This window comes from Stylophora pistillata, chromosome 6 (assembly GCF_964205215.1).
Source record: "Stylophora pistillata chromosome 6, jaStyPist1.2, whole genome shotgun sequence".
In the NCBI taxonomy this organism is placed as follows: domain Eukaryota; kingdom Metazoa; phylum Cnidaria; class Anthozoa; order Scleractinia; family Pocilloporidae; genus Stylophora; species Stylophora pistillata.
This window is the reverse complement of record NC_142524.1, coordinates 30,937,166-30,959,890: the sequence shown is the minus strand read 5'-3', so window position 1 is coordinate 30,959,890 and position 22,725 is coordinate 30,937,166. Positions and strand designations below refer to the sequence as shown.

The following is a 22,725-nucleotide window of genomic DNA, read 5'->3' as shown; positions in this document are numbered from 1 at the left end:
CCCGGCATGCCTGATGACTCACTTGACGACTCTTAGACGGAAATTTAAATAATAATAATAATAATAATAATAATAATAATAGTAATAATAATAATAAGAGTCTTCTTTCATTCATTTAGGTAGTCACAGCATACATGTGACTTTACAAAACAATTCATTAAGATCAAGTACGATTAAATAAAATTAAAAAGACACCTATTAATAAAGGACCTCTTAAAACGTTCTGTTTTAACAGCAGGTAAAATAAAATCATGTCCCCTGTTTTGAAAAAATCTCTGCTTCTTAGGAGGTAATAGTTGATAAAGGGGGTGGGAAGGAGTATCTGTGATAATTTTCCATACCTTACTCTCTCGGTTCTTATAACTTCAGGTATTACATACAGGTTGTTGGTGTAACCAAACCTAAACGCTCGCTTGAAAAACCTGTCAATGCGATCAAGGTATTTACCTTTATATGCCGCTCCCCAAATCTCAATTCCACATAAAAACAGGACATAATTAAGAGATCGAATAATTTAGTCAGTTGCTCTTTAGGATATCCAAAATATTTACAAACGCGTAGAGACCCTATATGTAAAGGGACTTCCCCTTTTGAATTTGAGATGAATATTGTTTTAAAAGGCTCGAATTGCTGATAAAATGCGTGAATATTATACCAGTGAATATTATACCTGGATTCCGTCGGTGAAGATTTCATTGATATTTTGTCGGTCACAACTCCAAAAACCTTTCACCAGCGCTTAAATTAATGCAATATTTAAGATTCTCAAAATTGGAACTAGTGAGCTGAAAGAAACAGCCTGGCAAGAGAACAAGCCCCGAAATCAGAGTAGCAGAGCCGTCAAAATAACACCGTTGACTAACCACAAAGCAGGACGGAAATGGCATCCAGCCCCGTTAAAGATCTCTCTAAAGAACACACACACCAAAGACTATTGTAGCAGAATCAATAACTCAGGACGTTTAAGCAAACGCAACTTTATTCCTTGCCTCGTGTACTTATGACTTGCGCACTTCACTCCAGGTGCGCAATGCGTACATACAATATCCCCCTTTCCTAAGAAAGCATAAATGCAAACACAGAGCAGGAAACAACGGTAGTAGTAATAAACCAAGCTAGGCTCACAATGAAACTTATTTAGACAGTCATTTCAGAAAGTTATGTCCTAGCGCAAAAGAAAGTCGTTAAGATATTGGGGAACACGCCGTTCTCGGAAAGGCCTGCCAACATGTTCCGTGTTCCTTAATGTAACACTCCGATGACTAGGAACGCTCCCTACTTGAAATATATGAAATCACGATTTTCAAACCTTTTGGGAAGGAAGGAAGTTGGTTCGAGTTATCACAGGCTTTGAAAACGCTGGTCAGAAATGCATTGCTTAATTAGGAAGGATGACTCAAGCATATTTTAATTAATCAGGCCGCGGTTGTTCGAGGGTTAGATAATCCTATCCAGTGAAGAAATTTTTATTCGGTGGATAGCGCAGCACGTTTAGCTATCACTTATCCGCTGGATAGCGATATATCAGTTGGATGGCATTACCCACCCTTAATACAATTGGGCCCCGGAGGTTTTGTAAAATTTAGAATTTACAAATTGCGAATCAACTGTATCATTGTATAAAAGAATGTAACACGTTAGAACTCCTCGTAAATTGTATGGATTACATTTCCTGCAAAAAGACCCTGGCTAAGAAGTATTTGTGAAAATTGCAAAATAAGAAAAAAAGCTCGCAATGATTTTTATGCTCAAAGCCATTAGTGTTACTCTTTGACCCTCTCTAGAGGCCTAAATATGAGCTAGATCAATCACAATGGCATTATAAGGTTTCTTTCATAGGAAGCCTTTGAAACGATTTGACGAGGTTGAATCATGCAAATCACTGACATTGTACTTGGAACCCACTTTTAAAATTGTGATAGTCTGTCTTTTCATGCGATGCAACGAGCACAGAAAGAAAGTCAGGAGGGAACACTTCATCGTATCACTGCGTCTTCTTCGGTAATCCTCATTGGTAAAGTGGCTAAAGTTAGGAGTCTTTGTAATTTTTCTTTGTGGACGGGATGGAATGGTTGACCATCTACCGACACCTCTCTCCTTTGTAATATACCATCGCATACCCCTAGCCCAACGACACATTTCAGTATGTCTTCTTCCTTTAAGAAAAAAAGAAAGTCAAAATTTCCTTCGCTTCGAAGATGTTGCAGGTCCCGGATAGAACCTTTTATCTTCTTCATGAAATTCAGTAACTGAGTTGGTGGACTTAAAAAGGAGGCAAGTTAACTGAATACTTTGAATATATCAACAAAGTTGAAATGGTAAAGTGGCCACCGTTACGGTTATAGAAGCTGACGTTTCGAGCGTTACCCCTTCGTCGGAGCGAATAGAGGAATTGTGGGTTGTGTGTGCTTTTAAAGGCAGAAAATGGAGCTACGTGATTGGTGGGAACATGGCAACGAGAAAAACACGAATAAATTAATGGAATGAAAAGCGTTCGTTGATACCTGTGGGATTTAGACTGCCGGTTTGAAAGATGAGCTTTTGTTCAAGAGTTTTACGACTTTCCGTGCTGCCTAAGTGTAAGGAAAGACCGCAGATTGCCATATGTTGCTTAGAATGATTGGGTAACTAAATACTGACTACTTTTCCTGAAACTACCGAGCCGGTCAAGTTTCTCAAAGTGGACGAAGTCTTGGGTGGTGTACATGTATAAAGCACCCAGGAAGCCCAAAATATATTATAATTTTCTTCCCATATCTTTTTCTCTCGTACTGAGCTATTTTTAAAATGTTTTAAAGTGTTTTTGTTATACCATTGCGCTTCTGATGACTGGGTCCCAAAATTATTGTAGAGTTAGCTAATGTCGAGGGTCAATTTAGTCCGCAAAAAAAAATACTTCTTTAAAAGCAATACCATTTCCACCGTGTTTAAGACTTCTTCGGTAAGAACAGGTGTATCAGGCACAATTCCCCGTCTGACGAACAGTGAATGCACTGGGCACTGATTTAAGATGGCCAGAGCTGCTACCAACGCCGACCCACCCCAATTGGAAACACCCGAGGTGATCAAATGGTCGGTGGCAACTGTAGTAGCTATGTGTCGTCCATTTGTGATGCCATCGACGACTCTTTGGTGGACCTTTCCCATTCCGATCTCATTGCCACCATCACCAATTCCTATTGTGGAAATTTTTCCTGATTTTTGAGCTGAAAGAGAGGAACCAAGTCCAGAGAAATGGAGTACCGGATATGGAATTTGGAGAAGTCTCCAAATTCCATTTTCGGTACTGGAGATTTTATCGTAAATGAGTGAAAAAAATTGTTCAGAGAGAAGTCCTCACGTCAAAATAGTTTTTGTCATTTGTTGGTAACAGCGTATCGAGGCAAATGGCATCGGATAAATTCTTCAAAATCGACCGATTGACGGACAAGAGAATATCAAGACAAAGAATATTATTACAATAGACTAACTTCTTTTGTTAATTTTGGCAATTGACGATTCTCCAGAAAATTAGCATTTACCCGTCGGGGAAATGGAATTAAGATATTAGCATAAAAGTCATTACAATGTCCTAAATGTCTCAAAGACTCAAAACGAAAAGGCTCCACCAAAAAACTGGCAATAAAGGCACATGACTGAACATACTGAGACATAGTTAGTAAATACACTTTCCATTCACTAATAATTATAGCTACCTTGAATGAAAACTTCGTCCACTGGACTGACTTTACAAATGTCGGACAAGTCCCTTGCTTTCATGGTCATGTAACGACCCTCTTCTGTCCTGCCAACCGCTTCTATAGCAACCAGAGCGTCAAACTTTGGACTCGTTTGAGTCGCTGGATTGTGAAACAGCAACTTTTGGGCAGCTGCTCTCATTTCTCCGGAGTCATGCGTCCGCTGTGGCGTGAACTCAACCACAGAAGCTCCGTTTCCCAAAAATGTTTGAACAAGTATCTGTACTAGTTTGACGTGATAGTAACTTGCGATAAATGTCACCTCCTTTCCAAGGGCTTTCAGAGCTATACCAAGTGCAACTGCCCCAGGAGGACCGTCCGTTTCATCTGGAAAATCCTCACTGGTATTGCAAGGGAAACCGAAATGTATTCCTACAGACGACGAATGAGACAAAACGAGTGCAGCCCGCAGGAGCTCGTCAGCAATGTGAAGTCTAGCGATGCCCCTTTCTCCAATGTCGTCTTGAACCTCTCTCTCGACACCACGGAGTCTGATGAGTGCGCTTTCAGAAACCAAAGAAGCAATGAAAGGTTTGTCTTTTAATGTTACTACTCGTGACTTAATATCCGACTGAACGAACGGGTATCTCTTCATGAATTTCTCTACGGTCGTATCGCATACGATCAACTGCTCCATACCGTCAGTAAAGGTCAGTGGTAACTCTGTGAGAGAAAGAGTGAAATGATTAGATTAACTTACTAAATTAAAAACTGCTGTATATCACGCAAGCTTTGTGTAGAAACCAAGTTAGATTTTAGGTCCTATTTTGTTTCCTGACAAGGCAAAAAGTTTAACTCGTGAGATCTACTCCTCAGCGCTTTATTACCAACTAGTGCCGATTATGAGCCAGGGAGTTCAATGTGACGTCCATGAAATCATGCAATTCCGAGAAGCTGTATTATGCGCGCTCAAAATCGTGCGATTGTCTCTAAATTTACTTCTGAAAATTTGCAAAATTTACTTTACATGTTTAAAATGTCTCCAAACTTTAATGTCAATTTTTTCTAGCTCCTTAAAGAGTAAAACTAGGAAAAAAACCATGTTCCTTTAATTCAGAAAATTGGATAACATTTCAACAATTCTGGAGGCCCTTAAAGCGATGGTTGAAGATATCACTCTATAAATCTTATTTCCCTGCACCTCAAAGGTGACAGAATCTCTTCCGACGATCGCAATATTCTTAAATTTGGTTTATCGAATGGACGTTTTCCAGCGGTTGCACTCATGACAACGTTATCAAATAGGGATGTAAAGAGCAGAGGGGAAACAAGATTACCGTGAAAAGTACCGCTCTCACCAGACAAGTTTTGATACTCTATCACGTGCGTGACGCGTGTTCAATGCGAATAATAAGACTGATAGCGTCTGTTGATGAATGTAAATTTGCATAATCTGTTCAGATGACGAACAACGATTTCTCATTTAAAGGTGTCATTTCGACGTTTCGGATCTGAAGATCACTCTATAGCAATTTTTCTGGGAAAACAGTAATTCGAGAAGGGATAATTTGCATAGAGGTAGCAACTACTAATATTAGCGCGATGTTATCGCGTCTTTCCCTTTCGAGCTGGCAAGCGTACGTGTATTACTTGCTCGGAATCATGAATATTTTATTATTTCTGCTACCTGCATATTGTTACCGAAATGGCAAAGAATGCCTCTAACTCGGTCTGTTCTCTACTCTGACGAAAACATTGGCGATTTTCTGTTTCAGCTTACTACGTGGCTTCGTGGAAAACACCACTTAAATCTGACGAGGACTTCTTCTGTCGACGAGACTAAAGAAAAAATATTGGCTTAAATTTAAACCAGTCTGTTATTGTAAACATCTCAGTCAAAGTTACATTTTGAATACACGATCTTCTGTCAAAAAGTCACAAAAAGCATGGCGTTATATTTGGTATAACGAAAGATACTGCGAGGCATTACCAACGGAAGAGCAGGAGGAAAGGTCTGTTCACGATGAGCAGTAATAAGACGCATTCTACAGAGCAGCGTTCACCGAACGAAACCGTTGGAATACTACCGATGGAACTGGAACAAAGAAGATGTGAGGGTGGTAACGGTGCAAACACATATTCTGAGAATCCAATCGCTGACATGGCCACAGAGCCAAGAAATTTGAATTTAAGGATCGAAAATAAGAGTCTGGTCATAGTCCAACATTCACACTCCAAACAGGAGTTGTTTAACTGGGAGTGCATTTTGCATAAACAGGAGAGAAAACGTGCTAACGAGGGTGAGGTACAAGCAGACTCTGTTTCAAAGGTAAATGGCAGCCTTCTTGACCAACACAAGCGACCGAAGGAATTGGTGGCTTGCCAATTTCAAACTTTTGGGGAAATGCAACATGATACACAGACTGAGTCGCCCGATACTATAATTGGCAGGGTTGAACCACCTTTGCCTTTGATCGAAAAACAAGGATATCTTAACGGAAACCAGTGCGAGAGCATCCTGAAACAACTCGAGCTTCTGCAGGACGAGGGAAAGTTTGCTGAACATGAGCGCCTTGTTACTGCGTATATTCAACGTTTTGAGGGTGGGAAAAATCCTGACATGGAGTTAGCCTTAAAAATGGAGCGAGGAGTGGCCTGTTCGTACCAAAAAGAATTTAAAGTCAGCAAATGTATGTTTACCTCGGTCATAAAGTCAGAGAAAAAGCAAAATTGTTCTGTGACGAATCCTAATATTTTAACGGCAAGAGCCTATTTCTTACTTGTAGCTGACTACAGAAGTAGAAAGTCTGTGAAGTTACCCCCACTCCTTGCATTCCTTCAACGTAGCGAGTTTCTTCTGCAAAATCACGATTCGCCAGAAGACTGGGCCGAGCTGTATTACAACTACGGATCTGTTTGGTTGAAGTATATGAGCATTATCCCAGATGACCTGAGAAATGCGCAAGCACGAAAGTCCGCTCGGGAAAAGGCAAAATATTACTATGAGCAAGCGGTCTCTTTCTGCAAAAGAGATCAACGACCGAGAGTTCAGATAAAAAAACAAACGTATTTTCATCTTAAATTGGCAGCATTACTGCTAGATTGCAGTTCAAATGCCGCACGAACCCAAGAAAAAGAAATCACAACCAGGGATATTAAGGAAGCCAAAGAGCACCTTGATTTCGTTCAGTATGTACTTGGTGAGACTGTACCCGTGGGAACACAGGTACAGCTCCTAAAAACTCGATCTGATCAATTCTATCGTCAGAGGTTATATCAACTAGCCATAGAAAGGGCCAAGGAGGCACTTCAGCTCGCTACTTTGCATGGATTTAAAACTGAACTAGAAACTCTTCAAGAAAGGATCCAGTTTCTTGACGAAAAACTTGACAAAGCGAAAGTAGTTATTATCGCGGAAATAGAAGATGAAAGTACTAAAACCTGCTCTAGCAGCACTGAGTAAACATTAAATAGATAGATTAATTAGTATTTGTAATAGTACTAAACGCAGTCCAATTTGGAAAAAAATTGGATGGAAAAAATTCTAGGGACTGTCAAAATTTGGCTATCATAGAAATGTTTGAATCCAATCATTTCCAAAATTGGACCGCATGTAGTCCTCTTACGTATTAATTACAGTCAGTTGTAATTGGGCAATACTCAGTCAAGCTAACTATGGTCAAGCTATTATTCGTTAATTTTTTAAATAGTTTGAACCTATCCAAATTAATCCTAAGTTGGAACGTTCAAAAATTTACAGAGTTATAGCTGTGCTGACCATTTCGGATGAATTACCAGGTATAAAATCATATAAGACTGAAAAATATGTTGTATATTCCAAGTCTGTGACACACTATAGCGTGGAAATCACAGAAGAGAGGAAGACGTATTTGTTTTTATCATTCTTTTGCCTTTTTTCCCATTATTTACTCTATTCATCAGTTCGTTTGTTTTCCTAACCATACAATTTGGATCACAATGATTGGCGATACTGTAATTTATTTGACAAGGCGGAACAAGTGTGAGGCTATGATATAATCATGACACTGAAATTTGCATTTCCGTTTCAAAATGCTTGGGGTCAAGTCAACAATGACATCGTTTGAATGCCTCAAAAGATGAGCAATATATAACACAGCATACAAGGATACAGCCCTTAAAATACCGATCACAGCAGTTTCATCATCAGCGATTTCGCCAGCCGATTATAGAAACAGCCGAGAAGGCTTAAGTCTGGCTTTCCTTGATTTATATCAATCAGAATTAAACCCTCTGGCTGACATGATTGGAAATCTGAGCAAGATGCTTACAAAATTCAAGCTGGTTCCTATCAAAGAACTTAAACACTCTGGCAGTGTTATCTGCTGAGAAACGTTAAACGGATGGACATACATTAGTTTCCTTGTCGTGAGAGATTGCTATTTTCCCTAATAGTGCTACCCTCTGCGAGCTCCGCCGTTGATAACTGACGTAATACGTAGTAATGGATAAAATTATCAAGGGACTTCCCCCTACAGGAACGTTAAATTATTGGTTAGAATTTATATGCAAATATCAGATTTACAGGTAAAATGAATACATACGTCATCCGTCTCTCGAAATTAAAAAACGTAGGCCAATATGATGTTATGCTTTGATAACAAAGAAAACACGGCTCTATTCAAAATTCACTCTAGAACTTCCTTGTAAATCTACAAGAATCTTTGGGTTTCAATAAGCGGATCACAACAGCCCTACAGAGCTATTGAGGAATATATAAAAAGGTAAAGAAAACACGCAAAAACACTGAAACAGAGGATTCATTGTCTTCGAAGAAACATCTCAGTGCCTTCCGGGGGTAGGTAATTTCAGTCCGCACTTGAATTACACTAGTTCAAAATAACCAGTCTGAGAATACAACGCTAAAAAACAAGGAACTTTTACTCTTGAACAGACATGGACAACCATGCAAGAAATACGCCGGTTAGCGATGGCGTTTCTAGCGCCGCTAGAGAAATTTCAGAAGAGCGTACAAACCATGATCAGGAAACTTGCAACGACTTGAGTGGCTCGTTATCTTGGTTTCCCTTTAATGATTCAGCCTCGACTGTCGTTGAAACAAGATCTGACGATCCAGCAAATACTTTAAAGTTGATGGTCTCAAGCTTCCGTGCCGTATTGATCGGTCAGTCAGGCACAAAACAAGTAAGCAACGATCGTTGCTGTGACCGAGAAAAGCTTTCCATCGAAGAACAAGCCCATAGCAGAACAACAGACTCATTTGGAATTATTTTGTCCAGTCTTGAACGACCGATGCCCTTGATCAAGAAGCAAGGGTACCTCAACGGACCACAATGCGAGAGAATCATGGAAAAACTTGAGATTTTGCAGGACAATGGAAAATTTAGAGAACACGAGTACTTAGCCATATCGTTGCTTCAACTCTGTGCCACCGGAAATAAACCAGACATGGAGCTGGCCTTAAAAATAGAGCGAGGAGTGGCCTTTTCGTATCAGAAAGAGTCCAAAAAGAGCAAGTCTATGTTTACTTCACTCATACAATCAGACAAAAACAAAACGTGTCACGCACTAAATTCGAACATTCTGATGGCAAGAGCCTACTTTTTATATGTGGCTGACATAAGAAAAAGGAAGCCCGTGAAGTTACCACGGCTCTTTGAATACCTTAAACGTAGCGAGTTTTTGTTGCAAAACCACGATTCGCCAGAGGATTGGGCTGAACTCTATCAAAAGTACGGTCGCCTTTGGCTAGATCGCATGAGCCTGATACCGGATGACCAGCGGAATGCGCCAGCAAGAACAACCGCCCGAGAAAATGCGAGGTACTATTTTGAGCAAGCTATCTCTTACAGCCAAGAAGATCACCGACTTAGGGTTCAAGTCAAAAGGCAAAGGCACATTCGTCTCAATCTTGCAACATTACTCCTCGACTGCGTTTCAACAGCTGTGCGGACCCAAGCGAAAGCCATTCCCTCAAGTGACATAAAAAAAGCTGAAGAACACCTCAATTTCATACAGCAAAACCTTGGGGACAGTGTCCCCATGGGCACAAGGATACAGCTCTTGAAAACACGATCAGATCAGTTTTATCGCCAAGGATCTCTCCAACTTGCAAAGGAGACGGCTGAGGAGGCTTTTATTCTAGCTTCCTCCAATAATTTTAACACTGAATTGGACCCTCTGCAACGACGTATCAAGTTTCTTGACGATAATCTTGAAAAATTCAAGCAATTTGTATCCAGAGAACCCGAGCAGTATAGTAGCGAAACCTGTTGTAGTGAATAGAGCTTGGCAACATAGAAAAAAAAAGTCGATGCAAAAAGCAGGACATATCGTACTGGAGGTTAACGCCGCAAAATAAATAAATAAATAAATAAGAAATGCTCAAAATATTTGGGAACAAAATGTCCTTCGCAGTGATATTTCTTCATTTTCTCTCTTTTTCCTTTTTCGAATATTCACAACTATTCCACAAGGCAAAGTATGAGGCTATCCCTACCAAAAGTAAAACAAAATTTTGGGAAAAGGACCTTTCTTTTTACTGACGCAGAAATATTTAATAACCTCCCTTTAAACATTGTGAAGAGTGAAAACATTTAAACGTTCTGCCGCCGATCAAGACATTTCTCTTTATCTTAATTTTCATATTTTATCTACTATTTTAGGCCTTAATTGTGTTTTGACTTTGTAGTCTTAGGCTGTAATTGTAGTTTTAAAATTCTATATATATATATATATATATATATATATATATAGAGAGAGAGAGAGAGAGAGAGAGAGAGAGAGAGAGAGAGAGAGAGAGAGAGAGAGAGAGAGAGAGAGAGAGAGAGTTAGTTAGTTTAAAAAATTGCGAGGATGGACAACTTCTGACGTAAAAAATATAAAAAACTTTACTAAAAAACGTTTCGGTCAGACCTTCTTCGGTTATTTACAACTTTTGAAATAAAAGAAGAGCATTAAATAGGATCGAAGTGCTAATGATTACGTAATTACAGATAACGACTAATGAACTGGTGCTAATAAAGTTTATAAATAACTGAAGGTCTCTGACCGAAACATTTTTTATTTAAAATTTTTTTATATTTTTTACGTCAGAAGTTGTCCATCCTCGCAATTTCTTAAACTTTCTACGTTCGTGTTGGCTGTGAGGTTTGGACTGCGAATCTTTATTGATTCTCCTGGCGCGGTGCACCTTTGTTGGCCTGAGAGTTCCATTGACGACTATATAAATATATATATATATATATTTATATAGTCGTCAATGGATATATATATATATACATACATTGTGGGAGGAAAAAGACAATATATAATCGAGGAATCATCATGTACTCATTTACCTGCGGTGTTAGAGAGAAGGCGAAGAAACCCACTCTTGGGATAGAAACGAAATGGCTAGAATGATTGGTTTGGAGGTAATACTGTGGAGAAGTAAAGTAAAGTAAAGCACAATACATACTTCGCTCTACTTCTATGTATTGAGCACTGTTCTACGAAAATCAAGTCACACTTTGTATATATATATATTACTGCAGACAGGGTGCACACTGTTTCGACCTATGTGGGTCTCGTCAGTTTTTTTATGTTTAAGGTGGACGGCCGGGCCCCCGATGAAGGGCGTGTGCAATGCCCGCCGACCAACAGGACTAATCCCACCCATGGCTTGCGTGCAATGCCTTAGGGTTGGGGTCCACCAGAAACGAGGGTCACCAGACACCAAACTCGCTGGGGAATCGAACCCCACCTCAACAAAAATTAACACACTCACACCAAAAATTGAACACACACACTCGATAACTTAAATAACTTAAACTACTTTTTAGTTTTCATTTTTAGGTTTTAAATTTTTAAACTAATATTAAACTATTTCTTCGGAGTGTACTTTAGCACATGTCTAGGAGGACCATTTTGCGGGTTGAGAACAAAGGCAATTGAACCAGGAGGAACTTGAAGGTGTGATGTTAACCGTAGGAGGTCTACTCTATCCCCTGAAAGGCCAGGAGGTGTGGATAGCAATTCGAGAATTTCACTTCTGGACTTGGAAGAAATGACCGACGTAACGGAGGGTGGCACGGTTATCTTATTAGCGACTGGTACGGAAATCGACTGGGTTGTATCCGTTGTAGCAGGCTTCTTTACAGTTCCTCTTGAAACCGGAGAAGTCTGGGGAGCAGCGCGTTTACGGGAGACATTGTCTGATGGTACTTGATCAACCGATGTGCAGGTTGGAAAACGGTCCTCGCTGGCCTCAAGGTTATAGTCGCACTCTTCAGACTCAGCAACAACGTCATTAGGGACGGGAGCAATTGTCTCAGCTGTCACATCATTTTCTTGAGCTACAGACGAGGGTATGTCCATCTCTACTGATGTGTCTACAGCAGGTTGAGCACCCACGGTCGTCTGACAGTTCCTAGCTAGATGTCCACCTTGACGGCATCGGAAGCATTTGCCCCTAAGGGGACACTCCGCCGACTTATGACCAACTTTATGACAAGTAGTACACTGGAGGGGTTGCCCCCTATACCAAATTTTACAGCGGACGCCACGGATAGAAATAAACGGTGAAATGACATTCCTAATAACCATTTGGACAATGCGTGACCCGGTGGACACTGAAGGCCTTCCGGGCCAAACCTGATTGCGAACAGATTTGACCGTACCATATGCAGACAAAGCTGTGCTGATGGCGTCGTTTGATCCCTCAAAGGGAAACCAAGAGACTACAACAGTAGTAAGCTGGGGAGGAGGAGGAGGGGGTTTAACCACCCTACACTCTACATCACCCAACTTGATGACACCTAGCTCCTCAAAAAATAACTTAGCAGCATCGCCGTTCTCAGCAAAAGTGACTCTCGCAACACGGCCAGGACATGCCTGCACCGCAGCCACCCGATGGTCAGACTCACGGTCAAAAAAACCCAGCAACAAACCAACCGCTTCCGAGAAAAGTACCTCCTCAGGGAGCCCCTGACAGTCAACGTCGATGGTCCTATTAAAGGACACGACCATGCTGAAACTCGGACCCAACCCAAAGACAAGTCAGAGGGATGGGTGACCGAAACAGAGAAAAAGCAAAAAGGAAAGCAAGTTCAGATCGACCGAGAAATCCAAAAAAAGGGATGGGCGACCAAAACGGAACCAAAGAAAACAACCACTGCCAGGGAGGAAAAAGTCGCAAGTTTTCCCTCCCGGCAGGTACTCACTTATCCAACTCAGACCTCGAAAAACACCAGAACCAACTTCAAACTACAAGAGTATGAAGCAACACTTACCATGCGAGACCTGGGCCTCATCAGTGCAGTGCATACACTGGGCCAAGCTCTGGAATAAACCATTGCCTGGGCGCTACACTTGTGGGACCAAGTGTAGGCATGTTGCCATGCGAGAGTGCTCAAATCACAACTAAAATGATGAGCTTCGCCCGAAGGCTAAGTGCATGGCAACCCCAGTGTAAAGTGCTCAATCGCAAGGTAGCCAAAAGGCAAAGCCAAGCGAGAGCTATCTATATATATTTATATATATATAGTTGAAAATCTTGATGTAAATTATTTTAAGAAACAGGGCCCCTATGGATACCAGCCTAAGAGCTGAATGGGCTACTCTGTGTGAATAAAGCTTTACTTTACTTCTCCACATTATTACCTCCAAACCAATCATTCTAGCCATTTCGTTTCTATCCCAAGAGTCGGTTTCTTCGCCTTCTCTCTAACACCGCAGGTAAATGAATACGTGATGATTCCTCGATTCCTGAATAGTGGGAAACCCTTTTATTTAGCTCAAACGTTCATCTAAGTCGACAACAGCTAAAATCAACATATCACGTCATTCAATCTCCTGAAACAACTGATATAAATTGTTAATTGGTAAAATAGTTCATCATTCATTCAACAGAAGTTAAAGGATCTCGTTCTACAGCGAAGGCAAGTACAAGTGATGTAATGATGTAATACCTGCTGCCTCACGCGACGAATTTTGCCAGAAAACGACAGTAGACGATGGAAATATTAAGCCTCTATCTTGTCGCCTACGCGGTTGGCAGACGTTAGTAGTGGCTTACAGTCGCCAGGGTCAATACATCACGTTGCATTAGTACAACAGCTAGCCGTTTTTGCTGCACAAACGGAGTGAGATAATTACCTGGTGTTGAAGGTTACCTCCAGAATGTTTGGAGTGCTATCCTCTGGAAGCGTCGCTACGAATAAAAGAGGGACCATAAGCAGTCAGGACGGCGACGCCAAGGAAGACGTCGATTAAAAAATGAATTTCTAATTTTAATTAGAATTTCGAAAATGGCTGCATGTCTTTATCGTCTCATGAGGCGCCACACCTCAACCTCAACATAACGTATAAAAGTAGCGTTCACTTCGAAATAGAAATTGAATAATTTGCCGTCGCAGTTTCGGTTCGCAGACGACGCGAATTTTGGTGATTGTACGTCGTTGTCTTGCAATGGACGGCTAAGAAATGTACTAAGTTTTAAAACGCACGTGCTGAGCTATTATTCTCTCGATTAGATCTTTTGTTCTTCCACGTCCTCGCTGCCGTTGCCGTCGCCGTCGTGGTTTCCTTAAGGTCCCTAATATCAAGAGACTTCCCCTAACAGGAACGTAAACCTATTGGATAGAATTTATATGCAAATATCAGACTTTGAGCGTATTATGAATAAATATGTCATTCGTCACCTTAAAGAAAAAAGACGTTGAAAAATGTGATTGTCATGCTTTAATAACAAAGAAACATGACTCTATTTAAAAATTATTCTTTGGATTCTCTCGAAGAAACTTTCTCAACGAGTAATTCTACAAGAAGATTTGGGCTTCACTTAGCGGATCACAACAGCCGAATAAAGCTACCGGGGAATATATAGGAAGGAAGAAAAAACAAACACATGCAAAAGGGAGTTTCCCTTTCGAATACAATAAACCTATTGTCATGTAAATTACATCTACCACGCGTGAATAATTAACCATTAAGACTTTTTTGCGCATGATCCTTTGATGAAAATTGCTTTGTCGACTACAATTCCACGAAACCTTTTCCTGCACACAGATCAAAACAATCTTTGAACATTTGAAAGAGGAACTCGCGAGCTCTGTAGCTGAGTTACACCCGATAGAAATTGCTAAGAAATCAGGAAAGCATTTCGGGCATAGTTACATCGACGACGAACCACGAAACAAAACAGAACTGGCGTTTACATCTGGCAACGCTGAAGATCGCTCTAAGGAGCTCACAAACCATGGACAGCCATCCTCCCACGAAGGAAAAGATTTGCCATCAAAGTTTCTTCCTAAAGCTTCGCTTGTCGCTCGAGCAAAATTTGAGACGGACATGAACACTTTGAATGTAACGATCGGAGACTGCAGCGTCGTTCTATGCGGCCGGCTAAACACCGAACAAGTAAGCAGTAATCTCTTCTGCGATAGAGACAGGCTGCAGAGCGAGAATGGTCAAAAAGAAACCGACTATAACGATCCTTGTAAGCGACGGAAGGGAGCAAGAGTCGAATGCCAACAACAGGTTTTCAACAAAGGCGAAGTTATATCAGACAGCGGTCTAAAGGGAGCAGATAAAATCCTTAACCAGACAGCAACTGGACTAGTGGACTGCCGAGTACGCAAAGCACAAAATAATGAAAACGCTCACTCTGGCGAAACGATTATGGCAAGAGTTGAACTACCAATGGCCCTAATCAATGTAAAAGGAGTCCTTAGCGGAAAGGATCCCCAATGTGAGTTACTCCTGGAACAAGTCGAGGTTTGCCAAGATAACGGAAACTTTGATGAACACGACAGCCTCGTCGCAAAGGCAATGCACCTTTATGAAGAAAGAAAAAATGTTGACATGCTGTTGATCTTGGAGATAGAGCAAGCAGCTCCCCTCTCTTACAAAGGCCACCGGAAACTAGCTAAGAAAAAGCTTATTTCAGTAATACAATCTGACCTTAAGAGTCAAGTTTTATATCCAAATATTATAACGGCAAGAGCCTACTACTTACTTGCGGCTCACATGAGAAGGAAAAAAGACCGCAGAAACATAAAATTTGGCCTAATTTTGGAATATCTTCGACGCAGCGAATGTCTACTGCAAAATTATCACTCTCCAGAGGACTTATCTGAGCTCTACCAGACCTACGGCTCGGTTTGGCTGGATCTCATGAGCCAAATACCGAATGCAGAGAGAAATGCGCGTGCGCGAGACGCCGAAGGAGAAAAAGCAAAATATTACTTTGCGAAAGCTATCTATTTCAGCAAACAAGATCATCGCCTGAGAGTTCAGATTAAAAGACAAATGTACGCTCACCACAAACTTGCAACAAAATTCCTAGATAGCTGTTCAACCTTCGCACTGGCTCAAGAAAAACCAATTCCACCCAGTGACATTAAAGAAGCCGTAGAACACCTCGAAAACATCTGCAAATTCAAGGACAGCATACCCAATGCTACATTGATGCTATTCTATAAATCCCAAGCGGATCTATATACTCGACTTGGACAATACCAACTAGCCAAAGAAAGAGCTGACGATGCTTATCGGCTCGCATGCCTCCACCATTTCAACACAGAATTGGAACCCTTACAAAAAAGAAAGGACTTCCTTGAAATGAAACTCCAAGCACTCGACCAGACTGTAAACGAAGTACAAGATCAATCCAGCAGCGACTCCGGCTACCGTATCAGTGGAAGTGACTCACAGTAGACCAATGAAAACGGCGAAATTTGGTCAGAGTTTGCACCAATTAATGTGAATCAGCCAAAACATTTAAGGAACAGTTCGCAAATACTCTTTACTCACTGTTTGGGGAATTTGAAATGATCGTTCGTTGCCCTCAGTGAGGTCAGTGTCCTTTAGCCATACTACCGTGGTGGCACTGTATACGAGTAGCTTTTAGCCCTGATTTTTTTCTCTTATTCATCTGGGGGATTGTTAATTGATCTAATATCTAATTCTTCAAACTGATATCTTAAGAAATGAAAGGCAAAACAGTAACTTGAACTACTAATGAGATTTTGGGAATCAAGGTAAATAAAAACAGACGCTTTTGTGCGTACAAACACACTAAAGGGGATATTTTAAAAGTTAATGTCCAAATTTGCTGAAATTTGAATCAATGCTCAATCTGACATCATGAAATTTTCAAAAAAGAAACAATAGAAAGGTTTTTCAGCAAGAAAGGTTGGATTCGTTTGGTTTTTTGTTTTGTTTTTCATATTAGAGAAAAAAAATCTCCTGCATCGAAATCCCCAATGCGTGTAACTCACGTGACGGCTACTTGACGGAAATTTAAAGCCACTTCGTGTGAACAGACTTCGCCTTCGGATACAAGAAAATGTTGTTTAACCTTATACACCCTATTATCAGTAAACATATTTAGCATACTTTTCTACACACATTTCCTAATCTACTGACATCAAGAACTAGTTTAACAATCAAGAGCTTCTTTAGTTGATTATCATATCTTTTATTCTCGTGACCTTGATGAGTAATTCAGGGGTGATATTGCTAGGAGAATTTAGATGTCAGTCATTCTTAGGGATGAAAGGATTAAAGATTCATTGCTTATAAATTGCGTGACAATGATACGTCTGATATTTTTCGAAAGATTCCATCGGTACAAAATTCCGCTGTCGGCTTCATCTCTAAGAAATTGTTAATTGGTAAGATAGCCTTCATTCGACTGCAGTTTAAGGGTTTCGCAGAATTTGCAGCGAAGGAAACTATAGTTGCAATGAGAGCGCGTTCACGAAACAGCAAATTGATATCACAAGGCTACTTGGTTTGAATCTGTCGCGCAATTTACATCAAGTTCAAGATAAAGGATTGGATTTTTTTCCCCTTTGTTTTTGCAATTCCTTTTTCTTTGCTCGGACATTTAAGGATATCTCCGGCATGCCTGATGACTCACGTGACGGCTTTAAGACGGAAATTTAAAGACCCTACATGTAAAGGGACTTCCCCTTTTGAATACGAGATGAATATTGTTTTAAAAGGCTCAAATTGCTAATAAAATGCGTGAATATTATACCAGTGTAAAGCTTTTTTCGCTGGATTCCGTCGGTGAAGATTTCACTTCTCGGCCACAACTCGAAAAAACTTTCACCAGCGCTTAAATTAATGCAATCTTTAAGATTCTCAAAGTTGGAACTAGTGAGCCGAAAGAAACAGCCAAGCAAGAGAACAAGCCCCGAAATCAGAGAGGCAGAACCTTCAAAATAACATCGTCGACTAACAACAAAGCAAGGACAGAAATGGCATCTAGCCCCGTTAAAGATCTCTCTAGAGAACACACACACCAAAAACAGCAATCTCCTTATGATGGGGAAGGCTTGTCATCGAAGTTTCTTCCTAAACCTTCGATTATCGCTCGCGCAAAATTTGTCACTCTGAACGTTACACTCGCCGATTGTAGCGTCATTCTGGTTGGCCAGTCAAACATACAGCAAGTAAGCAGCAATCTCTACTGCGACAGAGACAGGCTTCAGAGCGAGAATGGTCCGAAAGAAACCCACTCTGACAAGATTCAAAGTGAGCTGCAAAAGGGAGTGACAGAAAAAGTTGAATGTCTTGTACAGGTTTTCAACAAAGGCGAGGTTAAATCAGACAGCGGTCCTAAGGAAGGAAACTGCACCCTGAACCAATACCAGACAGCAAAACGAGAGCTGGACTGCCAAGTTCAGCCTTTAAGCGAAAAAGAAGAAATGGAAGACACTGACCAGGGTAAAACGAGTATTGCAAGTGTCGAACTGCCGATGGCCTCAATCAAGGTACAAGGTGATTTTAGTGGAAAGCACAGCGAGGGCGAGCGAATCCTCAAAACGCTCGAGCTTTGTCAAGACAACGGAATGTTTGTCCAACACAAGCGCCTTGCCACGGAGAAAATTCATTATTATGAAGAAACAAAAAATGCTGACATGGTTCTAATCTTGAAGATAGAACAAGCAGTGGCCCTCTCGTACGAAAACAAACCCAAATCAGCAAAGAAAATGCTTATTTCAGTCACGCAATCTGACCTCAATGGTCAAGCTTCATATGGCGACGTCATATCTGCAAGAGCCTTCTATGTACTTGCTGCTCACATGAGGAGAGAAGAAAAGTACAGAAAATTAAAATTAACCCTGCTGTTTGAATATCTTCGGCGCAGCGAACATCTCTTGCAGCAGTACGACTCCCCCGAGGACTGGGCTGACCTATACTACACCTATGGCTGTTTATGGCTGGATTACATGAGCTTGATAGCAGATGACACAAGAAATGCTCGTGCTCGTAACGCCACGCGGAATAATGCCAGATGCTCTTTGGAGAAAGCTCTCAATTTCAGTCAACAAGACCATCGACTTAGAGTTCGGATTAAAAGAGAAAGGTACGCGCACATCAAACTTGCAGCAATACTCCTTGATTGCTGTTCAACTGCTGCGCGGATTCAAGAGAAAACCATTCCAACCAGCGACATCAAACAAGCTAAAGAACACCTGGATATTGTTCAGTTCAAACTTGGTAATGATATCCCCACGAGTACATGGATACAGCTCTTGAAAACTCGATCAGATCAGTTCTACCGTCAGGGATCATACAACCTGGCCAAAGAAACAGTCGCGGAGGCTTTCAGGTTCGCTTCCCTCCACAAATTTGACACCGAATTAAACACTCTACAAGAGATGATCGAGTTATTTAAAGAAAAACTTCTCTCTCACCTGGTTTTCACGGAAGAACTCGAAGCTTCAGGCAGCGAAGCCACTTACAGTGCTAGTGGGTCGAACTCAGGATAAAGGCAGATTAATGAAACTTGTCGGGATGAAGGATGCGCATGTTAAGACAATAAAGCTCGATCATGCTTATCGAAGAACCTCGACTCCAATCTACAATCATAGCCCCTTCGTGCCATGACCCGTTCCGAATACTGATAATTCAATTAATTCAACGAGGAAATTCTGTTTGTACAGCACAAATTAATAGTGAAAGTTTGGATATTTTAAGCCCAAATTGTGATACTAGTTTAAATGATATTTACTCTTACGCCATGCAGTTTTCATGAAAGATAAAAGAAAATAGATGAGATGATATAGTTGCATTTAATTAAGGAGGAAACCTTGGTTGATGTGGTTTTGAACCAGATAAACATTAGTTTTGTGCCCCTGAGGTTTATTGAGAAATATAGAATAGTAAACCGGCAGGAAATTCTTGTAACCAACTTTAGCTGGTTTAACACTCGAAAACACAGCTAGGAAACTGAGCGACTGGTGGCCATTTTGGTGTCATCAGCTCTAGCGAGCGTAATTTTAAGACAAATGAAATCAATTATTCGTTAATGGCACCCTTGTAAAAGAAAATTGTAAAAAGGTACGATTGTAAATTAAAAATGGATTAACTTTCTGGTGTCCTTGAATTGAAGCAGTTTCTGCTTTGAAACTGTGACTTCTTAGACCAACCTATCCTTTTCATGTACGTCGATCAATGGTGGATACTAACTGTCAGAAATGTCAGACAAAACATGCAGAAATATTTTACTGTGTAATCAATTCGACATGCAAATAATGAAACCGGAAGAACAAAGTACAAAAACCAAAAATACAAAGGGACTTTCCCAATTAGACTTACGCAGTCTATTCTTTCGAGGCTCAGCTTTCATGCAAATAAAGAATATTATTAGTTCACCTCTCTGATGCAACAATATTTTGTTCTTCTGGTAGACAATAAGGTCGCTGCATTCAAGCTTACTCACAGAAGTCTCTTAAACTCAAGTCCTTCTATCGAGGAGATTTAAAACTCTGGCTGGCATGCAGATCAATATACAATCGAGGAACTTTCTAAGAGTATTTGATGAAGAATAGCCAGTTTCACTTTCTCGAGGAAACATCACTGAGAAATATCTGGAGTCTAGTTGATCATGTGAGTACTTGTAAGCCTGGCGCATATCATAGCTGAACCAAATAAATAATTATAAACACAAGGAAAAAGGTCGAAGAGGTTTTATCTTGAAATTGACGCCGTCAACGTACTAAGAAGCTCAGACAGAGATGGATTGTAGACATGACCTCGCAGATGAATTTTCAAAACAGCTCACAGACCGTGGACAGCCATCTTTTCATGATGTGGAGGGCTTGCTATTCAGTTTTCATCGGGAAGATTCAACCTCCGTTATCGCTCAAACTAAAGTCGACACTGACCGAAACACTATGAACTTAAGCCTCGCAAACTACAGTGTCGTTTTAATTGGCCAGTCGAACGTTGAACAAGTGAACCGTAATCTCTGCTGCACCGAAGACGGACTTCAATGTGACAGCAGACTGAAGGATGACGAATGCGGCGAGCGACACACGGATAAATTTGGGAACCGAATACAAGCGTTCGATGAATTACAAGGCGGCGAACTTCTCACCTCGGTTGTTGACGACATCGAACCGCAGTTGCCCTTAATCAAAACAACAGGCTATCTCAGCGGAGAACAATGCGAGGAAATTATGGAGAGACTTGTAGATTTACAAGACAATGGACGGTTCGAAAAACACGATCGTATGGTTACTTCCTACATGGAACATTTTGAGCGTAAAGGCGACACTGACATGCAATTGGCAATGATAATAGAACGTGGAGTAGCGTTTTCTTACCAGAAAAAATCCCTTAAGGAAAGCAAGCGGCTTTTCTCTCGGGCGATAAAAATTGGCTCAAGCTCTCCCTCTAAGCTTTGCAATCCGAATGTTTTATTAGCGCGAGCCTTCTATGGGTTCGTACAAGTCTGTAGACATAAAAATGGCAGAAAACTTCAGCCTCTCCTCCGATGCCTCGAGAAAGCCGAATATTTACTACAAAATCATGAGTCGCCGGAGGACTGGGCAGAGATTTATTACAACTATGGTTCACTTTATTTGGCCTATATGAGCAAGATCCCGTATGATGAGAGAAATGCGAAGGCGAGAAACGACCTTCAGAGGACTGTAAGAGAGTACTTCGAAAAGACGATTGAGGCGGGCAAGAAGGATCCCAGAGAGAGGGTACGAGTTAAAAAGCAAATATATGGGCATCTACGAGTGGCAACTGTGTTACTGGATTGCACATCAACTGTCGCACGAACTCAAATTAAAGTTATTCCCCCACAAGATATTGCAGATGCAGTAAAGCATCTGGATATTTTGGAGGACCAATTGGCTGATGATATTCCTCGAGGTACGCGAGTGCAGATTTTGAAAACTCGTTCCGATCAATATTATCGACAGGGAGAGGCAATGTACCCACTTGCCAAGGAAACCGCCGAGAAGGCATTGAAACTTGCCGAGTCTCATAAATTCAGCACCGAACTATCTTCGCTTCAAGAGCGCATCGACTTCCTTGATCAACTCTGCCGCGATCTTCCACACAGAGAAAGAATAAAGCCTCCTTTTAGTAGCGAGTCCGAAGCCTCCAGCCGTGATGGCAGCGGTGAAGCAAGCGCTAGTGAAACGGATCAGAAATGTTCAATTAGAAAAGACTAACCTCATGTAAATGTGAAAAGGTGGTTTCGTTATTTATTTTTCTTTCAAATTTGTCATAAAAGCTCACAAGCAATCGTAGAAGAGTTATAAGAAGTGTGCTTCTCATCTCATTTCACAAAACTTAAGAATGATCTGTAGTGTTTGCATATTCCCATGCTTTTTGTTTTAATCTCTTTCGACGGATCCATGAACTTCGAGTTCCGAGAAATGAACACCGTAACTTTCCTTCAAAAGACTAGTTGTTTAGGAATGTCAAATTTGCAAACAGGAAAAAGTAAGTCATTGCTTGAAAATTTAAGGTGTGACACACTTGATCTAATTAACCAAAAACATGAATATCACGCGCTTTGCATGTGGTTAACTTTCACAACTTGAAAACTGTACAATAGACTGCTTGTGTAAAGTTCTTTAAAGTTGTTGTTAGCTGAAAGGATTTCTCCTCAGTGGCGAATCTAACTTTTGTATACGTAGAAATTCTCATTATCATAATTTTAGCTGTAAATAAATGTCTAGTACCCTTTCTCGAGATTGAGTTTTCAAAAAGGCCTAGCAAACCAAATAAGTTGAAAAGGTACAAACAA

General features: G+C 40.8%; 5 protein-coding genes across 7 annotated transcripts in view; 4 read left to right on the top strand and 1 right to left on the bottom strand.

Moving 5' to 3' along the window:
* Window positions 1–961: 961 nt before the first annotated feature.
* LOC111339367 (D-glutamate cyclase, mitochondrial-like) overlaps window positions 962–22,725 on the bottom strand; it is a 28,463-nt gene continuing 6,699 nt past the window's right edge. Inside the window, exons 3-5 of one of the 2 annotated variants that reach the window (XM_088725618.1) lie at window positions 3,696–4,400; window positions 2,914–3,206; window positions 962–2,156 (exon numbers count right to left, since the gene is read on the bottom strand). In XM_088725618.1, the coding sequence (XP_088581744.1) occupies window positions 1,977–2,156; window positions 2,914–3,206; window positions 3,696–4,400 (1,178 nt within the window). In that variant the 3' untranslated portion in view covers window positions 962–1,976. The remainder of the gene's footprint in view (window positions 2,157–2,913; window positions 3,207–3,695; window positions 4,401–22,725) is intronic. The other variant, XM_088725617.1, reaches the window with a different exon arrangement.
* On the top strand, window positions 4,131–7,581 carry LOC148729374 (uncharacterized). 2 transcript variants are annotated; one of them, XM_088725624.1, is made up of 2 exons: window positions 4,131–4,268; window positions 5,453–7,581. In XM_088725624.1, exon 2 carries the CDS (start codon window positions 5,701–5,703, stop codon window positions 7,138–7,140), a length of 1,440 nt encoding a protein of 479 aa, XP_088581750.1. In that variant the 5' UTR covers window positions 4,131–4,268; window positions 5,453–5,700; the 3' UTR covers window positions 7,141–7,581. The 2 variants fall into 2 exon arrangements, with proteins under 2 accessions (XP_088581750.1, XP_088581751.1); XM_088725625.1 differs by lacking the exon at window positions 4,131–4,268 and adding an exon at window positions 5,083–5,255.
* Window positions 7,735–10,069, top strand: LOC111339354 (uncharacterized). The gene is made up of 2 exons (XM_022946001.2): window positions 7,735–8,514; window positions 8,611–10,069. The coding sequence occupies exon 2, from the start codon at window positions 8,613–8,615 to the stop codon at window positions 9,960–9,962; it is 1,350 nt and encodes a 449-aa protein (XP_022801736.2). The 5' UTR covers window positions 7,735–8,514; window positions 8,611–8,612; the 3' UTR covers window positions 9,963–10,069.
* LOC148729373 (uncharacterized) lies at window positions 17,388–20,047 on the top strand. Its single transcript, XM_088725622.1, has one exon. The coding sequence runs from the start codon at window positions 17,927–17,929 to the stop codon at window positions 19,442–19,444; it is 1,518 nt and encodes a 505-aa protein (XP_088581748.1). The 5' UTR covers window positions 17,388–17,926; the 3' UTR covers window positions 19,445–20,047.
* LOC148729372 (uncharacterized) lies at window positions 20,186–22,670 on the top strand. The gene has a single exon (XM_088725623.1). It carries the CDS (start codon window positions 20,693–20,695, stop codon window positions 22,142–22,144), a length of 1,452 nt encoding a protein of 483 aa, XP_088581749.1. The 5' UTR covers window positions 20,186–20,692; the 3' UTR covers window positions 22,145–22,670.